Source organism: Macrotis lagotis, chromosome 1 (genome assembly GCF_037893015.1).
Source record: "Macrotis lagotis isolate mMagLag1 chromosome 1, bilby.v1.9.chrom.fasta, whole genome shotgun sequence".
In the NCBI taxonomy this organism is placed as follows: Eukaryota; Metazoa; Chordata; class Mammalia; order Peramelemorphia; family Peramelidae; genus Macrotis; species Macrotis lagotis.
Window position 1 is genome coordinate 563,038,474 of NC_133658.1, and position 25,138 is coordinate 563,063,611.

The 25,138-nt window shown below is 35.3% G+C and overlaps 1 protein-coding gene and 1 pseudogene across 2 annotated transcripts in view; one reads left to right on the forward strand and one right to left on the reverse strand.

The window, feature by feature from the left end:
• Window positions 1-5,067: 5,067 nt before the first annotated feature.
• LOC141507108 (OX-2 membrane glycoprotein-like) overlaps window positions 5,068-25,138 on the forward strand; it is a 28,164-nt gene continuing 8,093 nt past the window's right edge. For both annotated transcript variants that reach the window (XM_074214487.1, XM_074214488.1), the window contains exon 1: window positions 5,068-6,266. In XM_074214487.1, the coding sequence (XP_074070588.1) occupies window positions 6,137-6,266 (130 nt within the window). In that variant the 5' untranslated portion in view covers window positions 5,068-6,136. The remainder of the gene's footprint in view (window positions 6,267-25,138) is intronic.
• LOC141521421 (non-selective voltage-gated ion channel VDAC3-like) lies at window positions 21,004-23,920 on the reverse strand (annotated as a pseudogene).

A 25,138-nucleotide genomic window follows, 5' to 3' on the forward strand; every position in this document is an offset into this window, starting at 1 on the left:
TTATCCACTGTGCCACCTAGTCACCACTCTTTCTATTTTTTTTAAGTGGATTTTTATACCACATAGTTTATGGTGCATTGGCCAGGAATCTTAACCCCCTCCTGAGACTCTCTTGGGTATGAGTACAAGCAGGCGCCATGCTGGGTTGTTTTCAGCAGCTTGTGATTTAGTGCCCGGGAAGATCCCTTGGGGAGTGAGGGAAAGAACCCGAAGAGAGACTTAGCTTGAACAAAACTGAAAGTCAGAAGACCTCTAGAGGCAGGACTACAAGGAGACAGCCCAGGGAAGACCCCGAAATAGCACCACAGGTCCATAAATTTGCGTACTCGAGCCTAGGTATTGTAAAGTCCTAGGTGACCCACCCTGAGTCATCCTATTTATTTGGGACAGAGAACAGGATGGAGGAGGAAATATTCCCATGCAATTAAATTGCCATGGCCAGGTCATTGCAGGTAGAATTGTCCAGGAATCTGCAGGGAGAGATTTCAGTAGCCCAAGCAGTTAGAGGCTTAAGGGCACAGGTGAAGGGTCTGGAAGTGCCAGCTGAGAGCTCTGGGGTATAAACAAAGTAAATAAATCTTCCTGGGAGAAATTCCAAGAGACAGCATTAGGCTGTAAAAATGGGAGGGTCAAATTTAAAGCACAGCTGCAGCATTAAATTATTGTAATCCCTCCCTGAAGTGCCGGAAGATAGTCCCTTGGGACTTCAATTTAGTAATTGGAATAAGGAACTAAAATATCAGGGAAAAGTGCAGAAAATGATAAAATGTTGGGGATTTTTTTTCTCTTTCCTGTCTTTTCACTGTGATGCTGTGCTGCTAGAATGCTTTTCCTCCCTGCTGCTTTTCTCCGGCAGCTTGCCTGGTGTTTTTTTGGTTTGTTATCTCTTGACCTTGGGAGAGAAATGGGAGTAAAAAGGGAATTTATAAGAAAAAAGGGACTTTATTTTGAAGTTAAAGAGACAATGAAAATTACTAAATATGTTAAATAAAGAAATCATAAAAAGAGATGTTATTTTAATTGGAAAAAAGGTTTTGGGATAGTAAATCTCAGAAGGTCAAGAGAGTCAGGTTAATTCTAAAGTATATAATTTGGTTACACAGAAATGCCAGAAAAGGGAAACTAAATAGCTAATCTTTTGCCAGAATGATATGGCAACATTATAGTTTCTAGATTCTGGTAATGTTAGTTATTCTAGAGAGCAATGGAACAAGGCGGGGACCTAAGAACAAAACAGCCCCCAAGAAAGATTTTGGACCTTCCTCCTTATGAGAAAAGTTATGTGGTTTATTCAGTCTGAAGAAGGGAGCGGGTAATATTCCAATTAGGCTGTGAGATTTTTTAAAGTAGCTGTTTGCCTTCTCAAAGGTTTTACCAGTTAAAATCATTAAGTGTTAATATTAAATCCTTTGAATGGAAAATGTTTTCTGGAAAGTGGAATCATGTCTGTGGTTTCTATAGCCAGTTCAGAACAATATTAACTACAGTTTAAAAAAAAAGAGTTAATAAAAAATAGAATAGTGGAACAGAATATTAAGGGAAAATTTAAGAGGTTCTGTAAGTACTAGGAAGAGAATCAAGACAGAGACAATTGGGGTTTTTGAATCATTTGCTAAGTATGGAAATTAGTTAAAGCATGTAGACAAAAGATTTGAGCAGGTTTGGTATTGTATAAATAAAAGGATTAATTTTGGGAATTTTGGGGCCTTAGGAGGTGATTTCAAATTCAATTAAGGGGTTTGATTTTTACTTTATTTTTAATGTTTTATGGCTCTTGCAGCGTCATAGGAGGAAAAAAGAATTAATGGAACTGCTGTAATAGATAGGGATGGAATAGAGGCTGGCAGTCATGATAGACTGTTATCTTAATCAAGCTTTAGAATTACTAACCAAGGGGAATCGGGAAACACCAATTCAAAATATGTTTGGGGTATGGTTCATGTATCTGGAAAAAATGGGGTGAGTAAGTAATGATAAATAGTAAAGGTACAGAATTAATATATATATATATATATATATATATATATATATATATATATATATATTACTTTAATATCTGAAATTGAGGGGCAGCTAGGTGGTGCAGTAGATAGAGTACTGGCCTTGGAGTCAGGAGTACCTGAGTTCAAATCCAACTTCAGATACTTAATAATTGCCTAGCTGTGTGGCCTTTGGCAAGCCATTTGCCTTGCAAAAAAAACCCATAAAAAAACCCTCAAATTGAGGGGAACCTCCAATTCCTAGAACATAAAGTGTTCTAATATTAATGTTGATCAGTAAGGATAGAAAATTCTTATAAGTTAGAGCATTGAGAAGTTAGAATTGCACTGATAAAGATAAAAAGAATTTGCAACTTTTTTTTGGCTTTGAAAAAGAAAATGATTTAAGGTTATTTTGAATATGACTTGGAATTTGAGAGAAGTATAAAGAAAATCTTGGAATCATAAAAAGGGATTTTTAGCAACAACTGGTTTTAAGAATTTTTCTATGTTGCAAAATTCTAGGGAGTAAAGTGAAACTACATGAAATTGAAAAATGTAATGAAAAATTAGTAAACTTTGTATAAGAAGAGATTTAAACAATTTTTGGGAGGAACTTAAAATTGTGTTACAATAATGAACAATGAATGAATTGAGGGCTGTTATTTAAGAAGAAGAAATTATATATGTAAATGTAACACTAGCATGGGTAAAAAGTGTACATTGGGCTTTTGAAATTATATGTATAAGACTGAAATTCATGGAGTATCTTATTTTCTTTGTTTTGAAAAATAGAAGTGTATTTGGAAGAAGAGATAAATAAGCTTATAAAGCACAAATTCAGCAGAGGTTTTTGTGTAAGATACTTAATTATAAGGTTAACTTTAAGAAAACCTGTTGTTTTCGTTTTGCTTTAAGAGAATTATATGTCAGCATGAAAACTTTGTTTCATGCAGATTAAGGATTTAATGTTTAAATTTTAAAGAAGTAAAATTGCAGATTTCTTCCCCCATGTTAAATGCAGATTCAGAAGGATAGTGTAACTGCAAGATACCCTTTCCAATAATGTTATATAAATGTGAGAGGGCTTTGGAAAATGATTAGGAAATCAAAAACTATGTTATCCTAATTAGATGACTTATCAATGAATAAATTGCTGAAAAATGTTATCAAACATGTGAGCTACTTTTGGAAGTATAAATTATTTTACTGGAATGTGGTCAAACCTGGAATTGATGATTGATTGCTTTGTAGGAATAATGAGGGAAGTTCTTAAAGGTCATGACCCTCTGGGTTTCCTGAAATTTTTAAATGATGTCGGATCTTGCTCTAGAAGGTCCAGGTATAAATGTAATAATGGAAAGATTGTTTTGTGAAATCTAGTTCTTAATGTATTACTCTTATTACTCTTTTGTTAAATTTAGAGATATTCTAATGGGTTGAATGAATTCTGAAAAATAATAAATTGTATTTCAAACATGACTAATAATTAAACAAGGTTTATTATAGAGAATTGTTTGCATAAGAACTTGACAATTATACATATATATATATGAATTTTTGTGGTAATGTGTATATATATATATATGTATATATGTATATATAAAAGTACCTAAGCAATATGGGAAAGAAAATAATGATAATAATTTGTGATTTTTTTTGTGACAGTCTCTGGCTAATTGTTATATGAGAGTTTTTAGAATAATCTCCTAGCCAAAGGAGATATTTATTTATTGTAATACAGCAGGCTAGCCAAGAACCCTCTAACATACCATCTTTTTCCAGTAATAAAACAGATATAATTTCAGACAAAGGGATGTGGGTCTGCAGATTAAAAGTTAGTGGCACCAGGAGGATAGACTTTCTAGTTGAATTATGAAACATATTTGTGAAGAAGTTTTTTTTTTGTATGTCAAGGAATACTCCAGATGCTGGGGGAAATTGACTACTTTTTGAATGTTTAGAAAGTTACTTTATTGAATGTATTTTGATGACAGGAACACTTACAGTAGATATAGGTGATATATGTGTAGAAAAGGGCACTAATTGATTGTGACCCCCCCTCCCCCCAATCCAGATTAGAATTGGCATTTAGTCCTTGTGAAGTGTATTCACTTGGAGATCTAATTAGATCTTTTAATTGACTTTTGTTTTGTGTCTGACATCAGGCATGATCAGCAAAGGAAGTGCTGTTGAGTCAATGCTTTCTTGAAGTCTGGAAGCCCGAGGGAGGTTTGGATACAACACAGGTGACAGGTGTATTGAGAGAAAAAGCTGAAGGGGAGACTTTTCAGTGCAACATGAGGTTGGACCCTTTTGACTTGAGTTCCCCAAATGTGACATTTGAATGATGTCTAACCAGATAAATCTAAGATTTGACTTAAGACACTTGACTATCCACATGGCCTCTGCCTGGAAACTAACACTCAAAATTATATCTATAAAGGAATTTTCCTTTGATGTCCCAGATCTTTATAGTAAATCATTAAAATCAATCTGATATAGAAAGTTTAGGTCAAGTGGAAGTTTATAACTAGATAGGCCAGCATGTGTTGTTAATCTCTGCTGTTAGCTATATGTTTTGAGAAGAATTAAGATTTTTTTATTTTATCTTGTGCTAGGGAAAGGATATTTAAGTAAGAAGAATAAAGAAGGTTATATAATCTCAAGAAACACTTCTATGCAGAAGCAGTTTCAAGTTCGACTTTGAGAAGGGAATGTAAGTCAGTTGAGTATATCAGGAGAAGAGTCACCTTATAGTTTAGTTAATAAACAGTTTGGGAAGAAAGAAGAATTTATTTTAGTTGAGGATACTTGAGTTATTATTTTAATGAAGAGCAAAAGATTAAGGCTAATTTGTATGTCACTTGCTGGACACTCTTTGTACAAAGATGGTCATCTAATGTAAATGGTATAAGCTCGTTAACTTGATAATTTTCAACAAATTCACTTGTGAAGTAAACAATTATGGAGGTTGTATTTTTGCTAAAGTATGTATATCAATGTGAAATGTGAATTTTAATAGCTTTAGAATTTTATGGTCTGATGATGAAAATATGAATCTGTCTGATAAGATGTTGTGTTAAGAATCTCCTTTACCAGAGGAGGACATCCCAACAAGTTATCCAAATTGGAGATTGGAATTTACTCTGCAGATACAGAAAGATATTGAATGTCTCCAGGGGTAAAGAGAGAAACCGGATGAGTTCCTCTTCTTCCCTTGGTTAAAAATCATTAAAACAAAGACAGACTATTACCCTTAGACTATTCTTAGAAGAGGGAGAGAGGCCTTGCATTCCCAGTCAGATACTGTCCCTATTCTGTTAGGGAGTGAACCAGTGGACTATTTCCAGAAAGACCTTTGATTCTGTTAGGGAGGGAAATAGTGGAATACTTCCAGAAAAGAGACCTTGCAATCTTAGTTAGCTACCTATTTGATAATAGACTGTGAGAATAGTAGCCTGCCTTCTGTTTGAAAAGTACTAAAGAGACTGTAGCATTCCTCAGAAGACCTTGCATACTTATACATCAATTCATTTTTACAGAAGGTCATTAGAAATCTTCTTCTGATACCTTTGCCATCTGGATGGTGAAGTAATATTTTATGAAAACTTTTTATTCTTCTCTTTGTTGCTGGGTAGATTTTTTTTTTATTTTTAGGTTTTTGCAAGGCAAATGGGGTTAAGTGGCTTGCCCAAGGCCACACAGCTAGGTAATTATTAAGTGTCTGAGACCAGATTTGAACCCAAGTACTCCTGACTCCAGGGCCGGTGCTTTATCCACTACGCCACCTAGCTGCCACTAGATTTTTCACGTAAAGATTGTAACTCTGAAAACCTTAACCAATCAGGTTGGAAGAGGGAGGGCTAGGGAGGAGCAACTGTGCTAGGCCATATAATCTAGCTTGACTGTTACCTCGGGGCAGCTCCTTGATTTTCACAACCTTTATGAGACTTGGGAGTGCCCTTTTCTGGTGAAAAGTCAAAATAAATCTTACTTCTGCTCAGAGGAGTCTCTATATTTTTTTTAAGTGGATTTTTATTCCACATACTTCTTCCCAGACTTCCCAGGCTTCACTGACTGATTTTTTTTTTTTTAATAAGAGCAGTTCAATTGGAGAGCTGGGGGTGGAGCAAGAGAGAAGAAAAAACTTTAGCATGGGCTTCTCAGACCAGGAAGGCTGTGCAGGAAGTGCATCAAATATATGTCAGGAAGACTACAGACATTGCTTCTATGTTTTTCTGCTCCTCTCTTTCCTCTTCTTCCTTCTCAATACAGAAGGAGCAGGTAAGAAATTTTAACATGTATTAAATGCCTTTGTAGGTCATGCCATCCCAGCAGGGAGATCAATAACAAAGGGAGAGAAGGATGCAAATCTTAAGTTACTTCTTCAAAAGGAAATGAGAACACAAGAATACTAAGCTTGCTATTTAAACATTCACATTTGAATCCTATCCTCTCCCTCAGGAGCTTTCTCTAAAAAGATAAACATGATGTGTATGCAGTTGAGTAGCCTTTTATAGTAAAACTAACAAGACAGGCATTTTTAAAAAAAACTTTAGTCTGGCTGATATTTCTCTACCCTTGTTCCACAGTTTTGTATGTCTAAGGATATTGGGTGAAATAGATGAAGATTTTTATTTTATGTTATTCATATGTTTTTCATCTATTTGGTACATATCCATATTCATATATGATATCTTTTTTTTTTTTTTAGGCTTTTGCAAGGCAAATGGGGTTAAGTGGCTTGCCCAAGGCCACACAGCTAGGCAATTAGTCTGAGACCGTATTTGAACCCAGGTACTCCTGACTCCAGGGCCAGCGCTTTATCCACTGCGCCACCTAGCCTCCCCTATATATGATATCTTTACTTACTCTCATCTCTTTAGATCAGGAGATGTTAACTTTTTTCCATGTTATGCACCCATTGGGAAGTCTGATGAAGCCTACAGACCAACTCAGAACAATGTTGTTAGTGCATAAAATAAAAAATATGTAACATTATTGTGGAAACTAATTGTATTAAAATAAAATTGGAATTTTTTTCTCTATCCAAGTTCACCCTGTAATTTATAAACAGCCTCTTTGAGGTACTCTGCCCTAGACTATAACCTCCTTAAGCATATGGATTATTTCACCATTGTCTGTATCTCCTCTGTCCACACATAGTGCCTTGTACATTGTAGATGCTTCCTAAATGTGAACTGTCTGATAGTAAGCTGAAAGTAGGATATGGTGCCAAAGGGATTGTTGTCTCATGCTAGAAGAAAAAAAAAACAAAAACAAAGCATAATAATAATGGCCTAAAGTAATGTGGGTTTTGGAAGAGAAATTCCATTACACACATGCTGTCAGGTAAAGTGATAGTCAAAAGAAATAAGGGTGGTGAGTTTTTAATAGAGAAAGAAAAAGTCTATGCAGTCCTTTCCATTACCATTTGAAAGGTACTTATTTTTCATTTTTCTTTTTCTGAACTGGGTTATTTGGTATGTTTTCGAGTTTTTATAAAGATAATCCTTTGTATCTTTTGTGTTCTCAATTTTGTTAGTATATAATTATATATAATCAGTTCTTATAATTCTTTTTTCTCTGGTTTTATTGAGTTTTCCCTTTGTTCATTTGCTATTCTGTTGATTTAATTTTTCTGCCCTCCTCATTTTATGATTGGCTGAAAACTTATCAATTTTATTGATCTTTTTTTTAAGAACCACCTTTTAGTTTCATCCATCATTTCTTTTTTTTTTAATTATTTTTTGCAAGGCAATGGGGTTAAGTGCCCAAGGCCACACAGCTAGGTAATTATTAAGTGTCTGAGGCTGCATTTGAACTCGGGTACTCCTGACTCCAGGGCCAGTGCTCTATCCACTGTGCCACCTAGCTGCCCCAGTGACACACTTCTAAGTTAATTTTTCTGTTAAAATTATATTTTGTTCTGCTGGCCCGACCATGTCTCCCTTCCTTCCCCCTTCAGGTTAGTATACTAGGTTTATAAACAGCCTATACAGACCGACAATATCAGGAAGTATGAGAACAAATGGGGAACCAAGAAGCCACTGACAAGCTGTTCCAGAGATCAAAGGAGCAAAAATTTCAAACTGTATTATATGCAAACTATAAAACACACCCTGAAAGAATGCCATCTGGGTCTTGCTGTCAGAGTCTTTTGGTCCTATGATATCAGATAAACTAAGGGCAGCTGGGTGACATGGTAGATAGAACCCTGGTCTTGGAGTCAGAAGGACAGGAGTTTGACTCCAGTCTCAGACACTTGACTCTTATTAGCTGTATGACCTTGTCCAGTGCCATCTCCAGTCATCCTTATTCATACCCGGCCACTGGACCCAGATAACTCTAGAGGAAAAAGTGAGGCTGGTGACTTAGCCCAGCACAAAAAAACATCATAAGACCAACAGCAAAACACCAAATGTGGCTGATACCTTTTAGATGATGTGGATCTCAAAGGTGACACAGGTAAGAGTTAGTCTGTCCCCCACCAAAAGCTCTGTAAAAATAAGACCCTAAATTCCTGTTCCCTAAGTACTCTCTACCTTATGGTTGCCCTTTGTCTCTGTACTTTATGTGCCTTATTAAAGTGTGATTGAAGCATTACTCTCTGCTAACATTGTATTCCTTTTCATTGAGTGCCTGAAGAGCCAAGCATGTCTAGCCCCATTTCATAATTCCATAAATTTATCAACATTCTAACTTGCACTATTAATATTTTTTCCATCACTTTTCCTAAGTGATAAATGTATCATTTGTTCTATCTTTACCTGAACCTTGCACTTTTTTTTATGTATAATGCTAGCTATAGGCTAGAGGAAGAATATAAGAAAAGATCCATGAAGACCTGACTTTATAAAAATGGCCCTTCAGTCTGTTTAGAGAGTCCAAACAGAAATGAAGATCAATTTTTCATTTAAGAAGAGTTCCAAAACTTAGATGTCTTATTATTATAAAAACAAAAAATTCAATATATCCAACCATATTGCATCTGTTGAAATATTTTGAATTCCAAATCCATTGAATATATAATGCATTTTTAGACAAACTTTTCATCTAAAGTTAAATGCTATGGGATTGTGTAAAATTTTTTTTAATGCTCCCAGGTAGTTAATAATGTATTGTTTATTTTTTAAATAGGGTACCTCTTACCATTTCTTCTTGCAGGATTTTGTTTGTGATATATAGGAATATTGATGATTTATGTGGATCTACTTTGTATCCTACTTTGCTAAATTTATTGTTTTAACTAATTTTCAGTTGAATCTTTATGATTTTCCAAGTAGAACATCATATTGTCCTCAAAAGAGATAGTTTTTTACCTCATTTCCTATTCGGAATCCTATTTCTTTTTTTTTCTTATTGCCATTATTGGAATTTCCAATATAAGATTGAATAATAATGATGTCAGGGATATACAGTCATATCTGATCTTATGTGAAAGCTTCTAGTTTATTTCTGTTACAAATAATGCTTGCTAATAATTTTAGATACTTTTTTAAAAAATCAATTTAAGGAAAAATTCATTTATACTTATATTTTCAAGTGTTTTTAATAAAAGTAAATACTTAAGCAAAAACTTTTTGCATCTATTAATGTAATCATGTGATTTAAATTTTTTTAATTTAAATTTATTTTTTATTAAAGATATTATTTGAGTTTTACATTTTTCCCCCGATCTTGCTTCCCTCCCTCCTCCCCCCCACAGAATGCACTCTGTCAGTCTTTACTTTGTTTCCATGTTGTACCTTGATCCAAATTGGGTGTGATGAAAGAGAAATCATATCCTTAAAGAGAAGTCTAACAGGTAACAAGATCAGATAATAAGCTATCTGGTTTTTTTTTTCCTAAATTAAAGGGAATAGTCCTTGTACTTTGTTCAAACTCCACAGCTCCTTATCTGGATACAGATGGTACTCTCCTTTGCGGACAGCCCAAAATTGTTCCCGATTGTTGCACTGATGGAATGAGCAAGTCCTTCAAGTTTTAACATCACTTCCATGTTGCTGTTAGGGTGTACAGTGTTTTTCTGGTTCCGCTCATCTCACCCAGCATCAGTTCATGCAAATCCCTCCAAGTTTCCCTGAAATCTCGTCCCTCCTGGTTTCTAATAGAACAATAGTGTTCCATGACATACACATAGCACAGTTTGCTAAGCCATTCCCCAACTGAAGGACATTTACTGGATTTCTGATTCTTTGCCACCACAAACAGGGCTGCTATAAATATTTTTGTACAAGTAATGTATTTACCCTTTCCCCTCATCTCTTCAGGGTATAGATCCAGTAGTGGTATTGTTGCCCTTTGGGCATAGCTCCAAATAGCTCTCCAGAAGGGTTGGATGAGTTCACAGCTCCACCAACAGTGTAATAGTGTCCCAGATTTCCCACATCCCTTCCAACAATGATCATCCTTCCTGGTCATACTGGCCAATCTGAGAGGTGGGAGGTGGTACCTCAGGGAAGCTTTAATTTGCATTTCTCTAATAATTAATGATTTAGAGCATTTTTTCATATGCCTAGGGATTACTTTGATCTCCTCATCTGTAAATTGCCTTTGCATATCCTTTGACCATTTGTCAATTGGGGGATGGCTTTTTCTTTTAAAAACATGACTCAGTTCTCTGTATATTTTAGAAATGAGCCCTTTGTCAGAATCATTTGTTGTAAAGATCTTTTCCCAATTTACCACATTTCTTTTGATCTTGGTTACTTTGGTTTTATCTGTGCAAAAGCTCTTTAATTTAATGTAATTGAAATCATCTAATTGGTTTTTGGTGATGTTCTCCAACTCTTCCTTAGTCATAAACTGTTCCCCTTTCCATAGATCTGACAGGTAGACTAGTCCTTGATCTTCTACTTTGCTTATAGTATTGTTTTTTATGTCTATGTCCTGTAACCATTTGGATATTATCTTGGTAAAGCGTGTGAGGTGTTGGTCTAATCTAAGTTTCTTCCATACTAACTTCCAATTTTCCCAGCAATTTTTATCAAAGAGGGAGTTTTTATCCCAATGGCCAGACTCTTTGGGTTTATCAAACAGCAGATTACTATAATCATCTCCTGCTTTTACACCTAGTCTATTCCACTGGTCCACCATTCTATTTCTTAGCCAATACCAAACAGTTTTGATGACTGATGCTTTATAATATAATTTTAGATCTGGTAGGGCTAAGCCACCTTCTTTTGCACTTTTTTCATTAAGCTCCTGGCAATTCTTGACTTTTTATTTCTCCATATGAATTTACTTACAATTTTTTCTAACTCATTAAAGTAATTTTTTGGAATTTTGATTGGTAGGGCACTAAACAGATAGTTTACTTTTGGTAGAATTGTCATTTTTATTATATTAGCTCTACCTATCCATGAACAGTTGATATTTGCCCAGTTATTTAAATCTGATTTAATTTGTGTGAGAAGTGTTTTATAATTGTTTTAAAAAAGATTCTGAGTCTGTCTTGGCAAATAGACTCCCAAATATTTTATATTGTCTTAGGTTACTCTGAATGGGATTTCTCTTTCTAGCTCTTCCTGCTGTTTCTTGCTAGACATATATAGAAAAGCTGAGGATTTATGAGGGTTTATTTTATAATCTGCAACTTTGCTAAAATTGCAAATTGTTTTCAGTAGTTTTTTAGATGATTTCTTGGGATTCTCTAGGTAGACCATCATGTCATTTGCAAAGAGTGAGAGTTTTGTCTCTTCCTTCTCAATTCTAATTCCTTTAATTTCTTTTTCTTCTCTAATTGCTGATGCTAACATTTATAGTACAATATTGAATAGTAGTGGTGATAATAGGCACCCTTGTTTCACCCCTGATCTTATTGGGAATGCCTCTAGCCTCTCCCCATTGAACATAATGCTTGTTGATGGTTTCAGATAGATACTGCTAATTATTTTAGGGAACAGTCCATTTATTCCTACACCCTCTAGTGTTTTTAATAGGAATGGATGCTGTATTTTGTCAAAAGCTTTTTCAGCATCTATTGATATGATCATATGATTTCTGATAGGTTTGTTGTTGATATAATTGAGTATACTAACAGTTTTCCTAATATTGAACCAACCCTGCCTTCCTGGAATAAATCCTACTTGATCATAATGTATTATCCTAGTGATGACTTGTTCTAATCATTTAGCTAAGATTTTATTTAGGATTTTTGCATCTATATTCATCAGGGAGATAGGTCTATAATTCATCTTTCCCTATTTTTTCCAAAGAGTTTATATAGGATTGGAACCAATTGTTCCTTAAATTTTTGGTAGAATTCACTTGTGAATCCATCAGGCCCTGGAGATTTTTTTTAGGGAGTTCAGTAATGGCTTGTTGAATTTCTTTTTCCTGAGATAGGGTTGTTTAGGTAGTTAATCTCTTCTTCATTTAACCTGGGTAACTTATATTTTTGTAAATATTCATGCATTTCACTTAGATTATCAAATTTATTGGCATAGAGTTGGGCAAAATAATTTCAAATTATTACTTTAATTTCTTCCTCATTGGTGGTGAGTTCACCTTATTCATTTGTGATACTAGCAATTTGGTTTTCTTCTTTCTTTTTTTTTTTATCAAATTGACCAGAGGTTTATCAATTTTATTGGTTTTTTCATAATACCAACTTTTGGTTTTATTTATTAATTCAATAGATTTTTTGCTTTCTATTTTATTAATTTCTCCTTTAATTTTTAGAATTTCTAATTTGGTATTTGATTGGGGATTTTTGATTTGTTCTTTCTCTAATTTTTTTAGTTGCATGTTTAGTTCATTGATTTCCTCTTTCTCCAATTTATTCATATAAGCATTTAGAGCTATAATATATCCCCTGAGAGTTGCTTTGAATGAATCCCATAGGTTTTGGTATGTTGTTTCATTATTATCATTATCTAGGATAAAATGGTTAATTCTTTCTATAATTTGTTTTTTGGTCCACTCATTTTTTAAAATGAGGTTATTCAGTTTCCAATTTGTTCTGGGTCTATATCTCCTTGGCCCAGTATTGCATATGACTTTTATTGCATTGTGATCTGAGAAAGATGTATTCACTATTTCTGCCTTTCTGCAGTTGATCCTTAGGTTTTTATGTCCTAGTACATGGTCAATTTTTGTATAAGTTCCATGTACTGCCGAGAAAAAGGTATATTCCTTTCTATCCCCATTCAGTTTCCTCCATAAGTCTACCATATCTAATTTTTCTAATAATCTATTTACCTCCCTAATTTCTTTCTTGTTTGTTTTATGATTTGATTTATCTAGATCTGATAGCGGGAGGTTTAGGTCTCCCACTAGTAGAGTTTTGCTGTCTATGTCTTCCTGTAATTCTTTCAGCTTCTCCTCTAAGAATTTGGGTGCTGTCCCACTGGGTGCATATATATTCAATATTGAAATGACTTTATTTTCTATGGTACCTTTTAGGAGAATAAAGTTTCCTTCATTATCTCTTTTAACACTATCTATTTTTGCTGCTGCTTTGTCTGAGATAAGGATTGCTACCCCTGCTTTTTTTACTTCAGCTGAAGCAAAATATATTTTGCTCCAGCCTTTTACCTTTACTCTATATGTATCTCTCTGCTTCAAATGAGTTTCTTGTAAGCAGCATATTGTAGGATTCTGGTTTTTAATCCACTCTGCTATTTGCTTACGTTTTAAGGGAGAGTTCATCCCATTCACATTCAAGGTTATGATTACTAATTCTTTATTGCCCTCTGTGCTATCTTCCCTCTGTTTGTATTTTTCCCCCTTTCCCCCCCTTTTATCCATATTCCCCAGTCTTTTGTTTCTGAAAACTACCCCCTTCAGTGTGTTTGCCCTCCTATATCACGCCCTCCCCTTTCTTTCCCCTTTCCCTTTTACCCTTTTCCCTTCCCTTCCTTTTATTATTTCCCCTTATTGCCCCCACTCCCCTTCCCTTTCTCCGTCCCCCTTCCCCTTTTCCCCTTTTAATACTTGAAAGGTTAGATGTTTTATAAGTTAACTGAGTATGTGTAGCTTGACTTTAAGCCAAGTCTGATGAGAAGAAGATTCAGGTGTTTCTCCTCTGCTCCCTTCTTCCCCACTATTACCATAGGTTTTTTTGTACCTCTTAGTGTAATGAGATTTACCCCATTCAATCCCCTCCCTCCTCCCATCTCTTTCCTGTCCCCCTTTTTAGGGCAGTAGTGTTTTTTTTTAGATCATTCTATCTAAGTCATAGAAAATTCTAAGTGTCCATCCCTTTTAGTTCTGTATATTCTATCAAATAGAGTCAAAATTCCTGAGAGTTATTAGAGTCTTTCTCCCAAGTGGGGTTAAAGCCAGTTACCTCCCATTAGATAGTAGTCTCATGGATAGGTCATGAATGTCCATCATTTCTGGCTAGGTGTACATTTCTCAAGGTTTATGAGAATCTTTTTTTTTTTACCCCCATGCTGGGATATAGCCAGTTTCAACTTACTAGATTGCAATTTTTTTTCTTTTACCGCCCTCCCCCCTTTTTTACCTTTTCATGTGTCTCTTGAACCTCCTGTTTGATGCCCAAATTTTCTGTTTAGCTTTGGTCTTTTCATCAGGAATTTTTGGAATTCTTCCATTTCGTTAAATGTCCATCTTTTTCCCTGGAAGAGAAGGCTCAGCTTTGCAGGAAAGTAGATTCTTGGCTGCATTCCAAGCTCCTGTGCTCTTTGAAATATCTCGTTACAGGCCCTTCGATCCCTTAAAGTTGATGCAGCCAGGTCCTGCGTGATCCTTACTGTGGCTCCTTGATATTGAAATTGTTTCTTTGTGGCTATCTGATAGTTCTGGAGTTTGGCCACAACATTCCTTGGTGTTTTCATTTTAGGATCTTTTCCTGGTGGGGATCGATGTACACTTTCAATAACTACTTTGCCCTCCAATTCCATGATATCAGGGCAGTTTTCCGTCACTAGACCCTGTAATATTAAGTCCAGGCTTTTTTTTTTGTCTTCAATGTTTTCAGGAAGTCCTATAATTTTCAGGTTGCCCCTCCTCGATCTATTCTCGAGGTCAGTGGTTTTGTTGATGAGGTATTTTACATTTGCTTCTATTTTTTGATTTTGTTTAACTGATTCTTGCTGTCTCAAGGAGTCATTAGTTTCTGTAGACTCCATTCTTTTTTTGAGGGGAGTAGTTTTCTTCTTTAACCTTTTGCAACTCCTTTTCTAATTGGTCAATTCTACTTTTGAAAGAGCTTTCCATTTGACCAATTGAGGTTTGGAGATAATTAATTTCTTTTTGCATTTGCCCATTTGAAGATCTGAGAGGTTTGTTTTCTTGTTGCAAGGTATTAATTGTCTCCCCCAAATTTTCTAGTTGATTCAAGGAAGTCCTTCTGTGCTGAAGACCAGATTGTATTCTCCTCAGACGTTCCAGGTCTCTCTGAGTTAGTGTCTTTCCCTTCCAAGAATTTTTCTATGGATCCACCTTTCCGCTGATCCTTCTTCATTTTGCTGAGACCTGACTTTTGGAGGGGCTGGTTCACAGGGGCTTGGGATCGCTAAAGGCTTTACTCACTGAGTGTGGTTTCTCTGGCTGGCCAGTAGGAGGTGCTGGTTGCTTTCTCTCAAGTGTCTGTAACCTTGGTTGAGGCCCTCTCCTTTTCCTTGAAGGGAGGAGTTGGAGGTATTGAATTCTTTTTCCTTCAATCAATTGTGGGCTTTACCCTAGCCTGAGATCATTCCTCAGCTGGGCTGGTTCTTCTGCTCACACACCTGGGCCTGAGGCAGAAGTAGTTTGCATTTGTTTGTTAGGGGAGAAGTCTGAGTTGTAGTGGGACTCAGACCAGAGGAGCCCAGGAATGGTGCCCGCCACTCCCCTGCTCCAGAATTCTCCCCCCAGCCCTGTCTGGGATCTCCAGGGGGACAGCACCAACACCAGTACCTCTGCTCCCCAGCAGACTCACGCCCCCGCGGTCCAGCCCCACCTCTGATCCAGCAGGTCCAGCTCTCGGGCCCTCAGACTCCCAGTTCCAATTCAGCTGCTAGTCTGGTTGATCGGGGCTGATCTTCCCTCTGGGCCCAGACTCACCGGCCTGAATTCAGCCAGAGCTCCTGCTGGAGATAAATCCTGAGGTAGATGTTCTTTCTTCTGGCTTTTCTTCCTGGGTTTTTTTGAGTTGGATTTCTTTTAAGAGGCTTGTTTCATGTGGTAGATGGGGAAGAGATCAGGAGACTTTAGAACTGTGCCTGTCTTCTCTCCACCATCTTGACCGGAAGTCAAAATGTTTTACTATTTATATAATTCATATAATCTTTGTAATATAATATTGTCATCTTAGTAATTTATTTAGAATTTTTATATAAATATTTCTTTCATATATATATATATATATATATATATATATATACACAAATGAAAGAGGTCTATAATTTTCTTTCTCTATTTTTTTCTTCCTGTTTTAGGTATCAATATAATACTTATTTCATAAAAGAAGTTTGTTAGAATTCCCTCTTTGTCTATTATTCCAAATAATTTATTTACTATTAGAATTAGTTGATCTTTAAATGTTTGGTAGAATTAATTTATAAATCTTTCTGGTCTTGGTGATTTTTTTTCTTAGAAAGCTCATATTCAAGTCTATTCAATTTCTTTTTCTAAAATAAGTATATTTAGATATGCTACTTTCTCTTTTGTTAACTTAGGTAATTTATATATTTTTAAAAATTCTTCCATTTCATTTAAATTGTTAAGTTTATTGGTATATAATTGGGCATTTTAACTCCTTATAATTGCTTTAATTTTAGCATTGTTATCAATATATTCACCCTTTTAAAATATTAGTCATTTGTTTTATTCTCCTTTTTAAAAATTAAATATATTGATTATCTATTTTATCCTATTTTTTTTAATAAAACCAATCCCTGGATTTATTGATTCAATGGATTTTTTAGACTCAATTTTATTAAACCTATTTTTAGTTTTTAAGATTTCCAATTTAGTGTTTAATAGGGGATTTTTTGTTTATTCTTTTTCTAACTTTTTAAAATATATACCTAATTCATTGGTCTGCTCTTTTGCTATTTTACTGATATAAGTATTTAGAGATATAAAATTTCCTCTAATCATTGCTTTTTTTTTGTATCCCATAATTTTGATATTTTATCTCATTATTTCATTATCTTCTTTTTTTTAAGGATTTTGCAAGGCAAATGGGGTTAAGTGGCTTGCCCAAGGCCACACAGCTAGGTAATTATTAAGTGTCTGAGCACAGATTTTTATTAAGTGTCTGAGCCCGGATTCATTATCTTCAATGAAATAGATTGTTGTTATAATTTGTTCTTTAACTCACTATTCTTTAAGATTAGAGTGTTTATGCTCCAATTAATTTTTAATCTATATTTTTGTGATTCCTTAGTAAATAATTATTATAAAATATTATTTATTTTTATTATAAAATGTCACTTTTATGCTTTTAATTATAAAATTTTCATGCACTAATATATGGTTAATCTTTAAGGAGGATGACCTCTCAGAAAAGCTGTAGTCCATTTTATTTCTATTCAGTTCTCTCCAGCTATCTGACATAGCTAGTTTATCTAAAATTCTATTCACTCTCTTGACTTTTGTATTTATGTTTTATTAGATTTAGCTAGTTCTGACAGGGGAAAATTAAATGTCCCACTGTTATATTACTGCTATCCATCGGCACTTGTAACTAACTGATCTTTTCTTTTTAAGTTTGTTTTTTTTTTTTAGTTTTTGCTAGGCAATGGGGGCAAGTGACTTGCCCAAGGTCACACAGCTAGGTAATTATTAAGTGTCTGATGCCGGATTTGGACTCAGGTCCTCCTGACTCCAGGGTCAGTGTTCTATCCACTGCACCACCTAGCTGCCCCCTAAAAGTTTTCTTTAAAAATTTAATTATAAAAATTATAAAAATTAAAATTTTTTTCATTCAAAAATTTAAATGCTACAGTATTTGATACATATAGGTCCAATATTAACATTGCTTCATTGCCTATGGTAACTTTTATTTAATTAAATTTATTTTAGCCATAATTTTGTCTGAGGTCATGATTGTTACATCTTCCTTTTTTGCATCTGCTGAAGCATAATAAATTCGACTCCAACTCTTGTAATTTAATTCTGCTTCTCTCATTCTTAAGTGTGCTTCTTGTAAAAAATATATCATTGGATTCTGATTTTTAATCCATTCTGCTGTTTCAGCCCATTCCCATTTGAAGTTATAATTGCTATTTGTGAATTTTCTCCTTCCTATTTTTACTTACTATTGTCCTCAGCCTCTCTTTTTACCAAGTCCTAGAAGGGCTACCCAAGCTGACCTATATTACTTGCTACAGAAATCAATTGTAGACTCATTAAATGTTATCAGTATTCTTAAAACTGTCATGATTACTAGGGTAGTTTGAAAGAAAGGTTGGAGCAGAGTTGTGTATAATGGGATAATTTTAAAAAAACCCAAAGATGAGAAAAAAATAAAAAGGAGCAATAATTTCATAATGATATGGCATGAAAGGAAGAAATGATAAAGACTAAACAGTCAGGTGGAAGGTTATTACTGGTGGAACTTCAGTGTATTTCCCTTCATCTTATTCCCCTGACCCCCTGTTTATTCTTTTCTCTCTCTCCTTTCATCCTGCCACTCTGCCTAAGTGTTTTTCTTCTGACTATCCTTTCCCTGAATCTCATCTCCCTTCCATCATCCTCCCCCCACATCTTCTTCCCCTCCTATTTTCCTTTAGGGTAAGATAACTATCTAAACCTAATTGTAGGTATGTGTTATTCACTCTTGGCACCAATTCTTAAGGGAATAAACTTCACTTACCTCCCCAAATCTCTTCCCCTCTACTGTAAAAGCTCATTCTTGCCTCTTCTATGTGATTAATTTACCCCATTCTATCTCTCCCTTCCCTTTCTCCCTGTGTATTCCTCTCATCCTTCAATTTTATTTTTTAGATATTCATTCGTATGAAAATCACACCTGCTTTCCCATTCTTTCTGTCTGTCTGTCTGTCTGTCTCTCTCTCTCTCTCTCTCTCTCTCTATATATATATATATATATATATATATATTCCTTCTAATTGCACTAACAATGAGACAGTTCTCATGAGTTACCAATATCATCTTCCCATGTAGAAATATAAGTAGTTCAACCTCATTAAGACCCTTATGATTGTCCTTTCCTCTTTACCTTTTTATGCTTCTCTTAAGTCTTGTATTTAAACATAAAATTTTTTTTTGTTCAGTTCTGGTCTTTTCATCAGGAAAATTTGAAAGTCCTCTTCTTCACTGATTATTCCTCTCTTCCTCTGAAAGAGTATGCTCAATCTTGCTAGGGAGTTGATTCTGGGTTGCAATCCAAGCTCTTTTGCCTTCCTGTCTCACATTCCAAGCCCTGCAAACCTTTATTTTAGAAACTGTTAAATGTTTTGGCTCCATAACACTTGAATTGTTTCTTTCTAGCTGCTTGCATAATTTTCTTCTTGACTTGTTTGCTCTAGAATTTGGCCATAATATTCTTTGTAGTTCTCACTTTGGGATTTCTTTCAGGAGGTGATCTGTGGATTCTTTCAATTTCTATTTTACCCTCATTATAGCATATCAGGGCAGTTTTCCTTGACCTTTCTTGAAAAATGTCTAGGCTCTTTCTTTGATCATGAATTCAGGAAGTCTAATAATTTTTAAATTCTCTCTCCAGGATCTCTTTTCCATGTCAGTTTTTTCCTAAAAAATATTTCACACTGTATTCTGTTTTTTCAATCTTTTGGTTTTCTTTGCTTGATTTTTGATTTCTCATAAAGCCATTAGATTCTATTTGTTCAATTCTAATTTAAAAGGAAATGTTTTTCAGTAAGCTCTGCTACTTCCTTTTCCATTTGTCCAATTCTACTTTTTAAGGAGTTTTTTTCCCCTGTGGTGAATGGTTGTACCTCTTTTTCCTTTGATGAAGTGTCACAAGTTTCTGGGGTTTTATGCAGAAATATTAGAGAAACTTCTGGGGGCCTGTAAGTTTTCAGTTTCTCCAAGGTTGCATGATATAAGGAAAAAAAGTCCTCTCCCAGAGGTCTCCTCTCCTGGCCTGTGCTATGGTTTGTGAGTGACCGCAAGCACTATTTTCTGACCAGGAACTGTGAGGAGGATTCTGGCTCCCCTGTTGTGCTAGTAGTGCTCCCCCCTTGCCTTGGGACTGCTACCAGGACAGCCACCAGAGTCCTGCCTCAGTGCTAGCAAAGAGACTCCTGTCTTTGACTCTTTTTGACCCATTGTTTAATATCCTTACTGTCTGTGGGCTGAGAGCTCTGGAAGAAACCATTCCAGTTACTTATTCAGAGGTTCCCAAGACCTCCTCCTGGCTTCCTGGGATGGAGGTTGTACTAGAGTGCTCCACTCTGACCAGGTGCAACAGATCTTTCCTACCAATCTTCTCAATTACCTTTGATGTCTCTGGCATGAGAGGTGGAATCCACCACTGCTGCCCCTGCTCCAGCGTCCAAGTCCTTGGCTTGCTGGGCTGAGGCATTGATGCCGCAGCCTCTGCTAAGCTTCATTCCTCCTCAAAAAGGTGCAACAGACCCAGTGCAACAGACTTTCCTGCCAACTTTCTCAGTTGTCTTGGGCTGGAAAATTGATTCACTCCATCTTTTTGTGTGTTCTGTTGCTCTAGAATTTGTTTAGAATCATTATTTTTATTTTTAGTTTTTTGCAAGGCAACCAGGGTTAAGTGGCTTGCCCAAGGCCACACAGCTAGGTAATTATTAAGTGTCTGAGACCGGATTTGAACCCAGGTACTCCCCTGACTCCAGGGCCGGCGCTTTATCCACTACGCCACCTAGCCGCCCCTTAGAATCATTATTTAAAGGAACTTGGACAAATTTGAGGAAAAGCATGGGTAAGTCCCTGTATTTATTCTGCCATCTTGGCTCCTGGATCTTCACACTCTTTTCTTTTTTTTTATGTTCCAAATGTGATGAATTTATTTTACTCTGATGCAAAACCAAAGCTTTCACTATAGCACAGAGACCAAGTTGATAAAAGGTCATGAAAAAAAGTGGTGTAGGACATGCAAGATGTGATGTATGAACTGGAGGATCAGGTCATTTCCTTTATAACATGATACTACACTGTCATTGAAGAACAAATTTAAAATAACACTGAGAAACTGAACTGAAATATGGCACAAACATTACAACTTCCATGCATGCCTTCAAGTATTTCTTTCTTATAATAGACTCAAAAACCTCTAGACATCAGTGTGGTGGTGCTACAACAATTCTTTGGAAGAATAAAAAGTTCACATTGTTGAAATTTCACAGAAGAATATCAAGGCCAAAACAGAGTGGGTTCATTTCTCTTCATTTCAAGGGTCAGATAGCTGATACTTTACTTAAAAACTATATTAAGCTTCCAATTCAAATCCCAACCCAACCTTATGACCTCCTGTATTGAAGTTTTTTCCATCAGTTAAAGCTGAAAGCATCAATTTTACACGTTCTCAAGAGTGTCTGAGTTTAACCAAGTCCAATAAGGCTGGCATTATTCACTTTACCAGATAGAGAAGTTCTGTGATCCAGCTTGTATTTAGCAGCAATGCCAAAACCAATGTTGTTAACTGCCAGCAGTCCAAGCAAGATTTATTGATGTTTCAGTGTCATCATTAACCTTTTGGTAGATTGACCCTCCAAATTCAGCGCCATCATTCACATGTGTGTGTAGCTGGAAGTAAACAGCCCTATAACCCAAGGCAAAATGATTCTGAGACAGTTTAGATTTGGCTGTGTCAAAACTCATCTGATAGCCAGCAAGCCATCCTTCATAAGCTAATACAGCCCAGCTATAGAGGGTCAGTCCAGAAAAATCAATGTCAACATTTCCACCAAGACTGAAACAGTCCCGCTTATAGGAGGCCTTTAATTTTCCATTCTTCTTTCCTGTATTTGGTACAAATATGGTGTCAAGAGTCACCTTCAAACCTTCAGCCAATTTATCCTCCATGCTGATTTCTGTACCCAGAGTATTGTATGTGTTCCATTTTTGAATGAAGGTAAGCCCATAGTCACAAATCTTGTATTTCGTTTCCAAATTACCTGAAGCTTTTCCTGTGTCAGTATATGAATAACCAGATGTGGAAAATTCCACTCCACTGCAAGACTTGGTTTTAAGGTCTATTTTAATCAAACCAAACCCATATCCTTTGTTGAAGACATCTTTGGCAGCCTTTCCTAGGTCACAATAACTTGGAGTGTTACAAATTTCTTCTCTCACCCAGAAGACACTGTCTCCTCCTCACCAGGGCAAAGCTGAAGGTCTTCTCCTACACTCTTTTCTAAATCATTTATAATCTGACTTCTGACAGGATCATTCTGGAGAAACTTCTTTCTATTTACAATATCTCCTTAACTGCCAACTCTAATGACTTCTATTGGCTCCTTATCCTTCTTGATTTCTCTGTAATATTTGACACTGCTGACCACCCTCTTCTTTTGAAAGCAGAAGTTCCTTCCTCTGAGTTTCCATGATAATCCTCTCCCAGGTTCCCCTCTTACTTTTGGTTGTTCCCTTCCATTGATGACTCTTCTTCCTTATCAATATCCTAAATTATCACTTACCTGATGAGGCATCATGCATATGTAATGCTGCCCCACCCCCGCCACCCAATTTTCTCTCCTTGGTCAGTCTTATAAGCTTTTATGAGATCAATTATCCTCTCTAGGCAGTTAAGTCCCAGATTTATATATATATATATATACATCCCTAGTCTTATTTGAAAGTTGCAATTGTATCTCTAACTGCCCATAGATATTTTGAAGAAGATGTCTAGCAGGCATTTCAAAATCACCAAAATAGAACTCACTATCTTCCCCCAAACATTACCTTCTTCCAAATTCCTTATTACTGTCAAGGACAATGCCATCCATCTTGTCTCTATGTTGCCAACTATGTTCTCCAACTCTTTACCCTTTTTTAACCTATATATCCAGTTAAGTTTTCAAAACATGTTATTTCTACCTTCACCATAGATCTTCAGGCCTTCATCTCAACTATTAAAATAGTCTTTTTGGTGCATCCCTTGTCTTCTCCCTCTCCAATCTACCCTTTACCCTGTCTCCAAAGTGATTTTTCTAAAGCACAAATCTAAATATCTCTCTCCTATTCAATAAACTCCTTTGGTTGCCAATTAAATCCATCAAATGTAAAGTACTCTGTTTCCATTTAAATAAATCTCTTTACAACCAGTCTTCTTCCTCACTTCCTAGTATCCTGATTCTTCCCTCTTCTCCCTGTATACTGTGGTTCATTTCAATTTAGCCTATTTGATCCTCCACATAGAATTTCGTCTCCTCATTTCTTCTTCTTGACATCTTTGCTTTCTTGTAAGATTTATTTCAAATATCATTTGATTCAGGGAACTTTCTCATTTCATTCCTCACTCCCATAACAATTAATTTTAAAGTTATCTTTCTGTTTCTCTGAAGTCTTCATCCTGAGAGTCTTTTATGTTCTTATTTACATAATAATAACTAGAATTCATATTAACTTACAAACTTGTGTAATCATTTAATCTCTGCTAGTCTCAGTTTCTTCAAAGGTAAAATGAAGATAAATAACAGCACTTACTTCCCAAATAAGTTGTTATGCTCAAATGCAATAATATTTGTAAAGCACCTTACAAACCTTAAAGTGCTATAGAAATTCTAGTTATTAATATCATCATTAATTGTTGTCATTATGATTATGATTATAATATTTAATATTATTTGGGTCTTTAGGGGAAAAATAGGCATCAGGATGAAGTTTCCTTTTGGTAAAAAAAAAATTATCTTTATCCCCAGACTATAAGCAGATAAAAATGCATTGTCAGAGTTAAATTATCAGTTTCATCTTTAAGTACATGAACTTCTAGGGAAGTGGGAAAATCAATTTGAATTCCATAGATTATGAAGGATTTACATTCACTTTAGTATCATAAGAGTTTGAGCTGAAAAGGACATTAGAGATCATTTAATCTATCCCCCCCCGCCACAACTTTAAAGATAAGTAAACTGAGGTCACAGATGTGAAATGATTCACAGGGCAAGTTAATGGCAGGAGTAAAGTGCAAGACCTCCAATTCCTAGTTTGATGTTTTTTCTTTAAAAAGAAAAAGAAATAAGATTATATTTATATTTTATGGTTTTTACTGCCACACTCACAGGCCAAGTTAGTGGCAGGAGTAAAGTCTAAGACCGCCAATTCCTAGTTTAATATTTTTTCTTTAAAAAAATAAGATTTTATTTGTTATGCTTTTTATAGTCATGATTAATATTTATACTTTTGTTAAATTTAATTTTGATTGTTTTCTGTATAGGTATTATTTCCATTAACATTGTTGTAATTACTCCGTACAGTATATTGTTTTCTTAGTTCTGCTTACTTTACTCTGTACAAGTTCTCACACACACACACACACACACACACACACATATATATATTTATTTATTTCTATTCTTCTTTGTAATGATCTCAGCTATCATTTCTTACTGTATAGTAATTGTCCAGTACAAGTACAATCACATACCACATCTTGTTAAGACATTCTCCAACAGACAGGTATCTAATCTTGCTCTCTCTCTCTCTCTCTCTCTCTCTCTCTCTCACACACACACACACACACACACACACACACACACACACAAAACTCATTTCTAGGCAATGATGTTATACATAGTTTTTATTTCTAGGAAATTTTTTCTTATTGATGGCTTTCAGCAATGGAATCTCTGATTCAAAGGGTTTGGAAATTTTAATCACTTTATTTTTGTGATTCTAAAATGCTTCTCAAAATAGTTATGCTATTTAACAGCTGCACCAACAATGTATTATTATGCCTATCATTCTATACCCCTTCCAACATCAAATATTGTTTTTTGTAATTTTTATCAATTTACAGGGTGTGGATTATTTTGATTTGCATTTTTCTTTTTATTAATGTTTTAGATCATTCTTTTATATGTTAGTATGTGATCTTGAGATCAGAGGCTGTCTTTCCTTGTCTTGCTTTTATTCCCCAGCCCTTAGCACATTGCCTTACACTAGTAGGCATTTAATAAATATTTATTGATTTGAATTGAATACTGACCCCACCCTCCATAGGTTCTCACATTGTCCTTCTCCATTCCTCTGGTTCCTCAGTCCTCTGGCCTGTGGTTCAGAACTCTGCCACCCTAGTG